At 43.1% G+C, this 15609-nt stretch overlaps 1 protein-coding gene across 1 annotated transcript in view; it reads left to right on the top strand.

The window, feature by feature from the left end:
* Positions 1 to 284: 284 nt before the first annotated feature.
* LOC6543282 (protein dachsous) overlaps positions 285 to 15609 on the top strand; it is a 77078-nt gene continuing 61753 nt past the window's right edge. Inside the window, exons 1-2 of the mRNA XM_001968166.3 lie at positions 285 to 1065; positions 7633 to 9629. Of these exons, the coding sequence (XP_001968202.1) occupies positions 7734 to 9629 (1896 nt within the window). The 5' untranslated portion in view covers positions 285 to 1065; positions 7633 to 7733. The remainder of the gene's footprint in view (positions 1066 to 7632; positions 9630 to 15609) is intronic.

Genomic DNA, 15609 nt, shown 5'->3' with positions numbered 1-15609 from the left:
AGAGCCTGGAATCGCCACAAAAACAATGGGCAGTTATAGTAGTTATAGCGGGCCGCTCTCGGAGCGAGAGAGCTACAGACAGATAGCTCTCTTCCCTGGCTAATTGTGGACCTGTCGTCGATTTTATTTTGTGTATTGTGTGTGCACCTTTTGAAATTCTTCTCCGAATCTCTGGGAGAAACCGACCAAACCACTCTGGGGAGAAACTGTTCACCACTGAGCGATTCTTCGGGGCTCGCCATCTTCATTACAGCAATCTCTTGACCACAGGTGGGTTGCTTTCGAGGTGGGTTTCTGCATTCGGGCATCCTGAAGTAAGAGAGAGCCCGGCTCCAGTCTCCGGTCTTCAGGCTTCGTCAGTCTGTCGTGTGTTTTCGTCGCAGCCACATTGGAGAATCGCAGCGAGCGGAGAAAATTCGATTCTCAGTCGCCTTCTCCTCGTGTCGCCGTCGGAATTTGGATTTCTGTTCGCAACAATCTGGCTATATTAATAATAAATATATTCAAGAATATACGAAACGAAGTGCAAGAAAATTCCTAGTGCAGTGCAGACAAATTGAAGTTAATCAAATTCATAATCAGTTCAAATAGCCCCTGAAAACCTCCGTCAAAAGCCAAATTCTTCGCCGCGTTTTATTTTGTTTTCGTCACCGATTTTTGTCGCCGTCGCCGTTGCTATTTCGCCGCGTGTGAGAAAAGTTTGGTGGAAAATATTTGTACAAAAATATTCAAATCGCGTAGAATTTCCACTAGAGCAACAAGAGTGATTTTTAATTATTATTCAGCCGAGAAAATCCAACAGCGAATACATAAGCAAAACACAGCAGTAGCACAACAAATACACAGAGTAAAAGGCGAAAAGAAATATTGTTCAACAAGTCAAACGAGTTCTTTTTGGCTCGCTTCGGCCGTGTGGCTAAAGATACAACAACATTGTGTTTGTGGCAGCGGGTTTTCGCCGAGTTGTTTTTGTTGCGCCTTTGGTGAAAAATATTGGCAACCGCCGCAGCATTTCAGCGGCTCAAGCCCAAAAGGAGCACCACAGCAAAGAAGAGGCCACGAAGTGTAAGATAAAGATGAAAAGTCCACCCCAAAATTCAACCAACACTTGGGGGGACAATGTCAGGAAAGACCGAGTATAATTTCAGGGGAAATAGCCAAACAAAAACGGAATAAAGTAATTGTTGCTGACAAGTATAGGATAATTCATTTACAGAATACCTTACCTTAACTTAACCTTAACACAAAGCTAGCCTTAAATTTATACTATTGTTGCACTAATAAAACCAAGAAGCAAGTGCTGTCAGACACCATTAACCACTGGTGAAGCTTTTCGAAAACTAAAATGTTAAGGAGCTCTAGAAGTAAAGTAAACAGTCTGAATTTTGAAATGCCAAGCTTGGGCCAGGCCTAATTAGACGTTTTCTTTTCTTTTATTTTCTTGTGCTGGGGAAACAGGAGCGAAAACAACTTGAAATAGTCAAATTGGTAATCGAAAGCGATGTTCTCGGGAAAGAAAGAGGCATACGGCTGCCGAAGAGGAAAACACACACTCTCTGTGAATGTGACCGCCTCCTCTTGGGTGCTTCTATTTCTATCTACTTCTACTTCGCCTTCCACTTTGTATTCCATTTCTTCAAGAGCTGTTCGAGTTTTCCTCTTTTCCATCTTCGCCTCGTTTTTTTTTTTTGGTCCGCTACCTAGGAAAATGTGAAAAAACAAATAGAGTCGGTGTTCTTGGCGTTGGTGTGGTATTGTATGGTGTTTTGTGGCTGGTGGATCGGGAACGGCATGGGGAATTTTATTCTACCTGTTTTACACGTTGCCGAGCGACGCCGATTGAGGCGATCGATCTTTAATCTCCGTCGATACGGGGCGACACGTGAAGGGAATGGAAATGTGCACAAAGTGTCGCCCAACTGTGATTCCAGGAAAACTTCACACAAAATGCAGTCAGCTATGACACTTCCAAAATCTACACCGAAATAACCAAATTGGAGTTGAATCGGAGAAATACGATTCAGTTTATTATTTAGTTCTTTTGCCTTATGCATTTTCAATCTCTGATGCGAAAAGAAGCTACATAGCTTATAATTGACAACTTTCAAGGAAGAAGTTCGAAACGTGCTCCGATTTTTGAATGGCATTCCAATTAAATTTGTGTGCGTTGTTTAATTATTACGGAGTGCTCGACCGGGGGGCCTTTTTCAATTTTCATGCTGCTAAAAGCCAGAGCAGCCGGACATTAGAGCCTGGTTTTTATGGCCCTTAATTTACACTTCCCCTTAAGTTGGCCCGAAACACCGAACGGACGCACAAAAGGCTGCCGAGTTCAAAGTTCAGTCGAGTTGTGTGAGGAGAGAACAGAATAAAATATAATTTTCATTTCCCTGTTGTGTGCGCATGAGTGTGTGTCTTCCTACCCTATCCCTAACCGTTATAGACGTTAGTTTAATCTTTGTTTTATCTCTGGGCGGCAGGTGTTCATCTCAAGGTGCGGGCGCTCAAACGAAAGACTGAGGACACGAACTTGCAAAACGCAGTTTAATGCGCTTTAAATTGCTCCACTGTCCGCCGGCTTTCCCCTTTTTCCCCACTAATTGCCGCAATGCTTAGCGCTGTACAAACAAAGATTACGCTTTAATCTATTTTCGCGTGTGTGCGGAGGAAAAGCCATCAGAACGGACCACACACATTCAGCTCGATGAGCCGGAAAATTACATTAGACGTGGACGAGGCATACACGTAAAAAAATCAGTATGCTCAAGTCAGTGGGCAAATAGTATAGTAGAGGCCTCAAAATATCATTCCTATCAATATATAACACTATATCACGTAAAAACGATCGAATGTATTGTTGTAACGCCAGTGTGCAAGATCAAATCGTAAAAATGGATTTCTCTGTATGAGAAGACACGCACCTGCTGCAAACACCCGCTCTTCGAAGAGGGAAAAGAGGGATTGCTTCGCGCTAATTTCTTTGTTGAGCCTCATGCGAGTTGGCATCGCGGACATTCGAATGTGACTTGGCCTGTGATTAGTCGGCGAATATGTTCATCGTCCGCCGCTGGATGAAGACACTTCTCTAGCTGGGAAAATAATGGAACAGGTTGTAGTTTCGCCTCGCGTCCCCATCTCGTGTCAGGTGGGCATAAATATTTGCTAACCAATAACTATCTTAATTCGAGCATGTCGCATTGACCAATCTCAGATTCGTGCCTGTTTTATGGCCTAAATATGCTTGGCCCTGGTATCTTGCGGGTAAACATCATTAAAATAAAATAAAATCAGATAATATCGCATTTTTAATATTATATTCAAGCAAAATTTAAAATATCTGGGAAATGTATACTACGTACGACCTCTTACTTTCTATCAAGCTCTTATAAAGTTCTTATATAGTCATTTTATGGAAATGTTATACTATTTCACCCAACATAAAGAGTTGGGCTTTTTTTTATATATATTTCACACTTGTTTTTCAGACCCGTAAATAGGTAGGCTGCATAATTTGATTTTTTTTATTGAGCAGGCTTCGTTATAGAATCAAAATAAATCGCTGGAGATAAGCGGGAACGGAACGTTATTCATTTAATGCCATCGCAATCGGATGCTGATTGAGAAATATTTGGGTGTTTACGACAAGGAACGGGTGCAGACGTGGGTTGATGAACCGCTCTTTCGATCGCGGGATCGGGGATTAGCATTATGTGTTGTGTCTTGGTTTTATGCCTTAATGGCTGTCATAAAACGCGCCAAACAATGGCTAAAAACACTTTGGCCATGACAATCATTGCTAAATGCTTTCGGCTACCCAAACAGAACCTGTAAGCTGAATCAGCAAGAAGATCGTATGGACACGCTTCCGGTACCCTAGTAAATCTAGTAATACCCTCCCTAATCAGACCCTATAAATGGATTGTGTATTTACATTGATCTATCCTAATCAAAATATTCAATTTCGGAGACAATTTTCTCATTTATTCAGCGATATATTGCGATATCTTATGTCAATTTCTAGGGTGGGGCTATTACTTTTCCTGGCAATCGGTGTACATTTAAAGGAGGCAACTCCCATGTAGCCGCTGTCGTCGCAGCGATAAGATATAAACCAGAACATCTCAACGGCGTCCTTGCTTTTTTCGCTGACACTTGCCACTAATTAGCGCTTATTATGCGCTCCTCGCCAGACTCTGTCAGCCTTTCAATTGGCAATTAAAGAGCGCCAGGCTTTCCACCGGTTGGGACCCTTAAGAAAGTGAAGTTAAATTAATTGAAGCACAAGACAACATCGAAATGGAAACCGACATCGAATTGAAAACGAAATTACCTCGGTTTCACTTGCATTTTCGCACTTTTCCTAGCAGAAAAACACTCATGTTCACTTCACGCTTTCGCAGCTCTGGATATCTGACGTGATCCACGCTTGGTTGGATTCGAATATCTCGGAGATCTCGGATCTGACCAGTCGGACCTTTCGGATTTGCATCTAAATGAGTTCGATTAATATGCGGACAATTATAGTTTCGTTGTTTATAGCCTGCCGTCTCGTGTGTGTCGTACAATTAGAAAGTCATTAGAAGTAACTTATTAGCTGACAGACTGGCCGTAAGAGCGGGCTGACTGACTCTTCGCCAACTCTGCCAGTTTTCATAAATTACTCAACATTTAATTAAACACGCTCTAAAGCGTCTACTTACCACCTACTTAGCCTCTGGTTTTAGACAACAATTTTGCATAATTTGCAGTTAAATCACGAGCGGAACCGCAGCAACAACAACATCCCTGCCCAAACAAGTTGATTTTCTTCTTCGACTCTTTTAATTGTTCGAGTAGAAAATCTCTGCTACATGTGTAATGTGTATGTTAATGAAGTCTCTAAAGACCTTTTACTTTCGCATTAGGTCAGACACTAAGCGTTGGCAAAACTGTTCTTCCGGTTACTGATTAGTTTTGACCTGCTAAACTTTAGCTAAACCTTGGTTTCGGAAGCAGAATAATGGGTTTCTATTTATATACTTGAATTTACTTGCCCATACAAAATTCAGTAGGTATATGTTTTAAGATCAGATGGATGCCCACTATGTTTCTTATATACTTATAAACTTCTTATATACTATGAGCTGCTCAACTTTTGCGGAACGCAATAACTTTTTCATTTACAGAAGCTTTTGGATAAAATTGGATTGGGACTGAACCTTTCCGTTCCTCCTTTGTAAATATACTACATCTCTTTCTCATCCGCCAGCCTAATTAGTTGGACCATAAAGTTTACGCTGTTATTCTTATGATTGTGAACGTTTTTTTACCGCTCTGCGGGGTTATGGGATCTCGTTGTTGCCTTTATTTGCTATTAACTAGATTTTATTGATGCCGCTCTGTTTTTGTTTCTGATTTTTCAGTTTTCCTTTATTTTTGTTGGTACGCTTTAACGAGCTTTTGTGCGCTCGTAAAAACAAAGAAAAAGAAACAAAAAATTCTCCTGGAAAAAACATATTTTTTAATGGTTTACCCGGGGATGGCATCGTGAAATTGTTCGGAACTCCCTGCATCGCCACCAAAGAACTGGAACCACAAATATAATTACAACTTTGTCATTCGATATTAGATGCCGCCAGAGTGCACAGAACCCCAAGTCAGATACAAACACTCTTTAATCAGCGCACGGAAAGAAATAAAACTTTAATGTCAGGGTGTTCAAATTTTACCGTGGGTAATTTATAGTAAAGAGAAAGTAGTAGTATTGTTCAAGAAATTAAAATAATATAATAATATAATATAACTAGAATTTCCTTAATCTAAGAAGCATATACTAAATTTGGTAGGATTTTCATTGTGAAACATGGTTTAACAGTTTGCAGTTCAACAGTCTGTAATGCCTTGAGGCATTGGGGCAGTAGGATTCTTTGCTTAAACTCTTTTTTTCGCTGTGCAAGCTTCCATTTTGTTTCATCCACTGGTCATTCCCACAGCCCTCATGCTCCGTTCACTCCGTCATTTCCAACGGATCTCAGATCTCAGGTGCAACCACACGCAAGGCAACCGACCGCCAGCTGGCACTCAAATCGGACTGCTCTGCGATCCCAGATCTGGGAATCTGGACGGGAGCTGTCCAGCTTGGGCGCCGGTAATCGGGATCGGGAACCCCTCCACGGGCTTTCTAATGTGTTCGGGTATTAGCAGTTCATCTTAACTTATGACAAGTGCAAATCAAACTGACGTTTCCGCAACTGCAGCCAACTCTTTTCCTGGGGTAATTTGCGTATCACAGAGTTCAGGCCTAACGTACTCCTCGACTTTTTGATGGAGGCACCGTTGCAGTTTATTAAATTACGCCTCACGTCATGGAAGGAAGGGACATGATCATTATAAAGTTATTAGAGGCCTAATGGTAGCGGAATCTCTCGATGGACATGAAAGATAGGCTCCGGCAGGCTAATTTCCCCGCAGAAATCTCTTTTTCTTCAGAGGATTATGTTGTTTTGTATGTCAATCTTTTAAGGGGAAGAATCCGTCAGACTTCTAACGCCAAGTTTGATCTCTTCGTTTCCCAAGACCATTAATTCGGTTTTAATTGCTGGCCACGATCAAACAGGATCATCTGGGCTGAGTTCTCGAAGTTGGGAGTTGGAAGATCTCTATCTGATCACGAAATAAAATTTCTAAGGCATTCCCAAAATAATAATCATAATTTTATATATTATTCGTCTGAGCGCCCCTTCTTTACCTTTTTTATTTTCGCTTATCGCGCGAGAAAAATCTTTCCAAATTGCAGTGGAAACAAATGTTGTTTTGGCCACTCAAAAAAAGTGTTAGTCATGGCCTTGTTAACTAAATTGTTCGCCACGAATTGCTCGTACCTGAAAGCATTTCGATTCCTATTCCAGCCACATGGCATTAGTTCTGAGTCCGGAGTTGGCCATCCAACAATGGCAACTTGGCCGCGGAACTGTATTCTTTGATTTCTCTCTCGGAATGTGTGAGTGTGCGTTTGTGTGTGCCAGCCATATTTCATCGACATCCCAAGCCCAAACTCAATCCCAAAATCAGAACCAGTATAGCAGAGGCCCGAAAAGCAAACCAAGACCCTTTTAGCCTTTGAACCTTTCGCACGCAGGTAGAATCGACATCGTCCGCTTCGCTGCCTTTTGTCTTCATTCCTGATCTCTCTCGGTCGTCTATTAGCATTTCAAATTCCCCCAAATGGCCAAATGGAAATGCCTCCACCATGCGTAAGCCTCCATTTCCATCTCCATCCTCACCATCATAGCGGTCATCAGGCGGAGCTAAGCGCATTGGGGCAGTTATCAGTCTATTAGTTGCAACTATAGGTTCTTGTCTTGGGAGTTCTCTAAGTTGGCTTTTTGTTTGGGCCTAAAGCTTGAAGTGTGGGCAGTGATTATGGTCAGTTCATTTGTCACTATTACACTGCTAAAAGCATTTGTATAATTTAGACAGCGGTTAGAGCCTAGGAATCAATATATACACAGCAGGCAAATTGAAGTTAGTATCAGGGGGAAAAATATATCAAAAACCCCTGTAGTTATTTCAATAAAATATTTGATTTTTATGATGATTTTTTTAAATATATCGAAGTATAACACTTAAATTTCTCCTATCATTTTCTTTTAGAATTGCCATGGCCATGCTGGAAGGAGGCAACCTCAGTGAAGGACGCTCTTAGCTCCTCATAGTATTATTTTCAACATCCACCCAGAGTGGATCCATTAACCATGAAAGCCACATTGGATTCGGTAGCCGCCAGCGAAACGATGACGAGGGCAACATTCACTGGGAACCACGAGTCGAAGGACTTTGCAATATTCCATCGATGCCGGAGACGATCCAACATCAAATCGCTATATTCGCCACCTGCCCTGCATCCCTCGCACATGCTGCGGAGTAGGTTACTAATTCTACTGGCGATCGTTCTCCTGGGATCTTCGCAGGCTGCGTCTCATGATCAGGAGAGGGAGCGAAAGCTGGAAGTCTCCGAAGGCGTTGCCGTGGACTATCAAATCGGTTATATAGGAGACTTCGGCGGAATCGATAGTGGTCCGCCCTACATTATTGTGGCGGAGGCAGGAGTAGAAACAGATCTCGCTATAGATCGGGCCACGGGAGAGATCCGCACAAAGGTCAAACTGGACAGGGAAACTCGAGCTTCTTACAGTCTAGTGGCTATTCCCCTGAGTGGTCGTAATATTCGAGTGCTGGTCACAGTTAAAGATGAGAACGACAATGCCCCAACGTTTCCACAAGCCTCGATGCACATAGAGTTTCCAGAAAATACCCCAAGGGAGGTGAAAAGAACTCTTCTTCCGGCTAGGGATCTGGATCTGGAACCTTACAACACCCAGAGATATAATATCGTGTCGGGAAATGTGAATGACGCCTTTAGGTTGTCATCCCACATAGAAAGGGACGGTGTCCTGTATTTGGACCTGCAGATCAGTGGTTTTTTAGATAGAGAGACCACTCCAGGCTATAGCTTGCTAATTGAAGCTTTAGATGGAGGAACTCCGCCGCTGCGGGGATTTATGACTGTTAATATCACCATCCAGGATGTGAATGACAATCAACCGATCTTCAATCAGAGCAGGTACTTTGCAACGGTGCCAGAGAATGCCACTGTAGGCACGAGTGTTCTGCAGGTGTATGCATCAGACACGGATGCCGATGAGAATGGTTTGGTGGAATACGCCATCAACAGAAGACAGAGCGACAAGGAGCAAATGTTTCGCATAGATCCGAGAACAGGAGCGATTTACATCAATAAAGCATTGGATTTCGAAACTAAGGAGCTGCATGAACTTGTGGTGGTGGCCAAGGATCATGGTGAACAGCCGCTGGAGACAACCGCCTTTGTTTCTATTAGAGTCACAGATGTAAATGACAACCAGCCGACTATAAATGTCATCTTCCTTAGTGATGATGCCTCCCCCAAAATATCGGAATCGGCCCAACCGGGCGAATTCGTGGCTAGAATATCAGTGCATGATCCCGATTCGAAAACGGAGTATGCCAATGTGAATGTGACGCTCAATGGAGGGGATGGTCACTTCGCGTTGACAACCAGGGATAACAGTATTTATCTGGTAATAGTTCACCTGCCACTGGACAGGGAAATAGTTTCCAACTATACCCTGAGTGTTGTAGCCACCGATAAGGGAACACCGCCGCTGCACGCCTCCAAATCGATCTTTCTGAGGATTACTGATGTCAATGACAATCCACCGGAGTTCGAGCAGGACCTCTACCACGCCAACGTGATGGAGGTTGCCGATCCGGGTACTTCGGTTCTTCAAGTTCTAGCCCACGATCGCGATGAGGGCTTAAACTCGGCTTTGACTTACTCGCTGGCCGAAACCCCCGAAACCCATGCCCAGTGGTTTCAGATTGACCCACAAACGGGCCTGATCACCACCCGATCGCATATCGATTGCGAAACGGAACCGGTGCCACAGCTAACGGTCATCGCCAGGGACGGAGGAGTCCCGCCCCTTTCCTCCACAGCCACGATCCTTGTGACCATTCACGACGTAAATGACAACGAACCGATCTTCGACCAGAGCTTCTACAATGTATCCGTCGCAGAAAACGAACCCGTGGGCAGGTGCATACTCAAGGTGAGTCATTAGTTCAGTACTATTTCACTTCGAACTCCCGTTTTTCGTCTTTCCTATGGTGACCCACTTTCCGGTGGGTCATTAAAACGTTTGTCTCGCCAACTGCCTCGAATCCACACAACGAGCGTTGCTTATGGATTTTCCACGTACTTGGGCCCCAAAACTAATCTTATGCATCAATTACCCGCTCCCAGTCAGATCAGTCAGTCGGACATCAGACATCACATTGGACATCAGAAATCAGACATCAGACCTCAAACATCGACTTCAACGTCCGTAGGGAATCGTGAGGGGGAGGGGAGTTAGATAAAAGCGGTGCATGACACGAGATGCAGTTAGGTTTGAAAGGTATTTCGGAATAATGACGTGGTTGGTAACGTAAGGAAGAGCTTGTGACATAAATTGAAGAAATTTCCAGGATTATACTTAATATAATATACCTTTAAATAATAATTTCGTAAAATCATTAAACATTTTTTTATAAAAAAAAAGGGTATACACCACATCGATATCCAATCTGAAAGTACTGCTTGTTGTTAACATCTTTGAGCTCAAATTCCATGCAGTTCCCGTTCGTAAACACCTCCAGAAAAACACCACCCAACAATTCCCCTCCAACTATTTCTCCTCATCTGCACCCTGGGCAATGGGGGATCCTCACTCTTTTGTAGTTAATCCATTCATCATCGGGTAATTACATTTTTATAACATTTATCTCCGCTCAAAAACAAAATGGGCAGCCCAAAAAGTGGGAAAAAAAGTTTGAAAAAAGCATCAACAACAGAGAGACAAGGCCTAAAACCGTTTTCCAGTGTCTAACGAAGGCATTTTGTTCGGTCTTTCCTCTGCGGCGGCGATCACCCATTCTTCTCTGAACACATGGGTAAATGTATATGCACAAGAGCGTCTCGAGACGTCGACAAGATTTTTGTTCAGACTATCAAATGTGACCTCTCTTGTCTCGCAGAAAACAACGAAAAAACAAAACGACAACGAGGTAGAGGAAAAAAACCAGGACCGAGTGACTGAAATGTAGCCGCGATTCCAAACTTCTCAGCAATTTAACAACAACACGAATTTCAAATCAGCGCAGGGTTTACAAAAAAATGTTAAGTGAGGAATGCCATAGTCTTGTCTAGGAATTTAATATACTACAACCCCTCCTATATTAATTATAGGTTAGACTTCGGGCCACAAATATGTGAAAATTAGAGAAGTAAATATTGTTCGTATTTCAAGGTATTTGGTTTATGGTTACTTGGTTTGGCAGATCTTAAGGGCCCTCCATTTAATGGGTAATATTATTTTAACTACTATCCCTTTTCGCCTTCGTTGGCTTAGATGATTTCCGCAAATCAAATGGAATCAAATCTCATCAAAAGTACAACAACGTGAGAGAGACCAAATTAACGGACACCGCGACGAAGAAACGAAATAACAATAAGTTGGAATAACAACGCCAATTCTCGACAACGAAGAGATTTGATGAAATCTGACAAAAAGTCACGTTTCCTTAATTACAATGAAGGAAAGGTAGATTTAATGCTGGTGATACCCTGCTCCCCGAAAATTAACCACAAGCGAACCAAATACAAAACGCATAATTGGCTCACGCAAAAATAAAATAACAGAAACCGAAACTGAAATGATGAGGTCTGAACTCGGCAATCTAAAGAATTGAGAAAGAGATGGATAACCATCCATACTAAGGGGTCTTTCAGTATCTGGTGCGATTTGGGAGCTCAATAATCATAAAATGCGTCTGAAGTCGAGGCCCTAAAAACTAAGTTCGAGCCCTCAATCCCCTGTTCTGGATTTTCTTGTTATTCGGCCACATATTGAAGTCAATATGTGGTCGTGAAGACAATAAAAGACCCAAAAACCCAACCCAAAATTTAAAAAAAAAACGCGAAATCGACATTTCTTATATGAAAAAAAGCAAAACGAAAAAAAAAATGAAACAAGAAGCTCTGACCAAAGGACCAGCCAACAAGCTAACTTTTTTCGCTCGCAACTTTAGGAAATTAAAAACTACCCACCAAAAAAGTCGTTGAAGGAATAAGATTTAAGTGAGAGGAGTTGCCTTTTGATGAAAAAAAATAGCATTAATTTTAAAAACAAAGCCAGAAATAGTTGCACAAAGTCTTCGAATCTGAAAAGATAAAAAAGAACACTGTTTGGAATAACTGCCACTCGATTTTAGTGCGATGCCGAAATACTTTGCCAGCTGCTCATTGCTATCATTGTTTTGGATTCGAAGATAATTCCGAGGGAACATGTTGGAAGCCGAGCGAAGAAATATCTAAGTTAGAAAACTGTGAGTGTTAACTTAAAACTCACCTATTCTGGCTATTACCTGAAAATTCCTTACAATATTTGGCCCCTTTCCGTCTTTCCTTTTCTTCACCCTTTACCAGGCTGCACCTATTGCTTCTTGGCCATTCCAAGCAACTGTTATGCCCTTACTGCTGCGGTATCATTTTCTAGCCAAAGAAGCGGAAATGCTATTTAATTAGAGGCGATCAAATGCCGCCATTCCGGCTCTGGCTCCGACTCCGTCTCTAGCGCGTCTGACCATCTAATAGCTAACCAAATTACACTTTAATTTGGGCCACGAAACAAAAGACTTAGGCAACGAACTTGCGTTCAAGTGGGAGTGGCAATAGGGGATTACTCATCACCCCATCCCGCTCGTTCCTTCGCGCTATTTGAGATTATTATGCGAGCGTAAAAATTAAAATCGCATTATGCAAATTACAAGAAAAACTAAGTAATACAAACCGGCCGCCTGCCTCTTTTTTCTATACTCAACTCCTCCGCCCAATTTGGAGTTTCCTTTCGGCAGTGAAAAAAAGTGGAAGAAGACAGCATAATTTGTTCGTCGTGTGGTTGTTGTCATCTTAGATTTGTTGTTGCCGTTGCAGTTACACACTAAATTACAGCCAATTACATTGGGGAGAAAGAGAGAAAAGGGAGAGTGAGGGAATGTGGGAACTGCACTCGCAGATTCCTAAGCAATTCTGCCAGTCCCAGCCCCATCGCCCGATCCCCATTTTTCCACCCACCAACGGGTTGGCAGTTGGGATCTGGGCCTGTCAAGATACTCGGTATAAGTTCGGAGTCCAAGTTGCTCGAACATCGAAATTAGATGTTATTGCTGCGGCAGAGAGAAATATCTGCAAGCACTTTTTGGATTAGGTGAGGTTTTTTACTGGAAGGATATATGAGTCATCTCTCACCTATTTCAGACAAAGATCCGTAAATCTTTTGAGTGGCCAAATAAAGTTCACATTTTTTTTGCGTGTGATTGGATGTTGTAATTTCGCATTGTTTGCCTAATCTACGTAAATCTCATTTTCGGGTGGCTCCCACAATTACAACGGAGGGCTGGCCGTGTTGGTGCAGGGGGCGTCGTATGAAGAAGAAAAAGGAGGGTCGGGAAGCTAAAGGGAACACGATCTGCCCATTTGGCCAAGTTATGTGGTCGCTCCTCTAATGCACAACCACTCGCACAAACGCACACACACTGAACTGGTTTTCAGTTGGCGGAGGGTGCAAGTGGCATGTTCCCCCTTTGCGTCTCTGCCCCAACGCTTTGGGAGCCCACCGCCCCCCTTTTTCCGCCTACCTTTGGTTGCGTATGCGGCGCTCAGTGTGCACCAATTTTCTTTGTCTCTTGGCTCAATTCACTTTTTTCTAAGCAACGCTGTGATGCCCTTTTATGTGCCTATACTTCTGCGCCTATCTCAGAGAATAAGAGAGAGGGCTTCTCTCTTTCTCCCTGAGAGCATTTCTTCTCTCTCTCCCTCTCTCTCTCTCTGCGTTTACGCGACTTGTTTTGCACAATTTTAATTTTATAAACACCTTTAACGCATTTTTGAGCGCTCACATTCCATAAATGCCAGCCCAGAGAGACCGCGAGAGAAAACCGGTGAGAATTGGTGAAACTCACCACGAATTCGCCGCACGGCGAATGTATCTGAAGTCGCTGCCATTCAGAAATTCAGCGGATTGAAGCGAAATACATAGTTTTGTCCAAGATCTCTCTTTCTCTCTCTGCCTCTTTATCTCTGGGCCAAGACAAAATGGTTGGAAAATCATGGCGTAGCCGGTTTTTTTATAAAATACGATTTCAGTTTTTTGTCTTAGTGTGTCTCCATAGTATACTCGAACCACATGGCCGAGAACCCATTCTCCGTCTCCTTCTTGCATTGACTTAATATTTTAATTAAGTTGCGAGGGGAGACCGAGATAAGAGCCTTGAATGGCCATTTGCCGCCACACGACAACATAATTTTTGACACAATTTCGCGGGCCAAGTTAAGCATCGGGAGATAATCGCTTCTCCTGGCCCATAACAAACACCATAAGGAAGCCACCAAGCAACCGATGAGCCATTGAGCCGAACCAAGAACACGGCGAAAATGGCCCAGAGCTCTGATCACTATCAAAACATCAATAAACCTTAACTGATAGGCTCAAATGAAGGAGAAAAGGGGTATTGAAGGGGTGAAGAAATGGATAAAAAGGCGTTCCGCAGAGAAAGAGCTTTCATTTTGCATATTTGAGCTAAGGGGAGAGGGACTACGAGATTTCACGTCGACGCATCAAATGTGCATCAATTTGCGGGCCAAACGCGACAACAGGCAGCCAGACACGCGTGCAATACTGCGGATGCCACTCAGCACTGAAACAAGTATACAATGTGGTCTGGTAGGGCAAGGTTTATGTTTCATACACCCTTTTTAGTAGCAGTTTTTTCAATATTTTTATCATTATTCAAGTGCGCACTCGAAGTATTATTATATTACTATTTTGCCATGGAAAACGTTTTTTGCATCACGGGCAGCTCTTTATTGTTCCACCAAGAATATCCTCCTTTGGACCCCTGATTTCTGTCAGTGTGTCGTTGCTCCTGTGGCTGTCTTTGTGGCCATATTTAGTAAATACCGCTTCTGTGGCTGCTTTTAAACGTGCAATTAAAGCGCGCACACACACAGCCACGCGAAAGAGAAAGAGAGAGAGATGCGGAGCGAAAGGGGGCGTGTGGGGCCTGAGATGGAGATGCTGGGATCTGAAATGCTCAACGCGCGCGCACACATCACAACAACCCGAGGGCATTGGCTACTGCATTTGCATAGCCGCCAAGAACTCAAAGCTTTGAGCCGAGTCTTCCGCGGGAGGAGCGGAGGACGGAGAGAGGAGTGAGGAACGGAGACTGGAAAGGTGGAGGAAAGACTGCTCCTCCAAGTCACGGAGACAGCCAGGAAAAAGGAGATGCGCGATTTGCGGGGCCAGCGCCAAAGTGAAAAATTTCCGACAGCCAGTGAACTTACACCTATTTTAGTGAAAAAGTATTACAGGGTATAAGAAAGTAGGTTCGAAAAAAATAATAACGTTTCCCTAAGTGCATACTAGATTTTTATTTTCTAGAATAGTATACCATGTTTAAATAAATAGTCAAGGAAGGTCCGAATTAAATTAACATTATTTTGCAGTTTCTAATATATGAAAACAAGAAGAACTGCAGGATGTTCAAAGTCTGCTCTAGTGCTTTCATATTCTTGTCACTAATTTCATCCTAGGGCCATTCACCAGAAACAACTTTTATTGTGTATGGAATGTAAGTGCCAGTCCGGCATTAACAATTAACTCTTCTCCTTGTCCATTAAGCCAGACTTGTCGGCCAAAATCAATACGCCGCCAGGTGAGGTTCACTAGCACCTTATGGGTTTTTCCCTCGTTTGGCGAACAGACTGAGGCACAGAAGAAAACTGAAAGTGTGTTGATTGATGGCCCAAAGTGGAAGTCAAAGTCAAAGCTGCTTAGATGAGCTGCCAAACTCTGAGGTCAGACTTTCTGACTGTCTTCGGTCTCCGGCCTCCGGTTCTTCTGCTTTGCTCATCTGCATGCGAATGGCAATCAATGCAATCGCTCCGCCCCCTCCAAAAGCCAAGACTCTTAACAACTTCTGGGGAAA

This window comes from Drosophila erecta, unplaced genomic scaffold (assembly GCF_003286155.1).
Source record: "Drosophila erecta strain 14021-0224.00,06,07 unplaced genomic scaffold, DereRS2 tig00000055-arrow-pilon, whole genome shotgun sequence".
NCBI lineage: Eukaryota > Metazoa > Arthropoda > Insecta > Diptera > Drosophilidae > Drosophila > Drosophila erecta.
The sequence above is the reverse complement of the archived record's forward strand: the minus strand, read 5'-3'. Positions and strand labels throughout refer to the sequence as shown.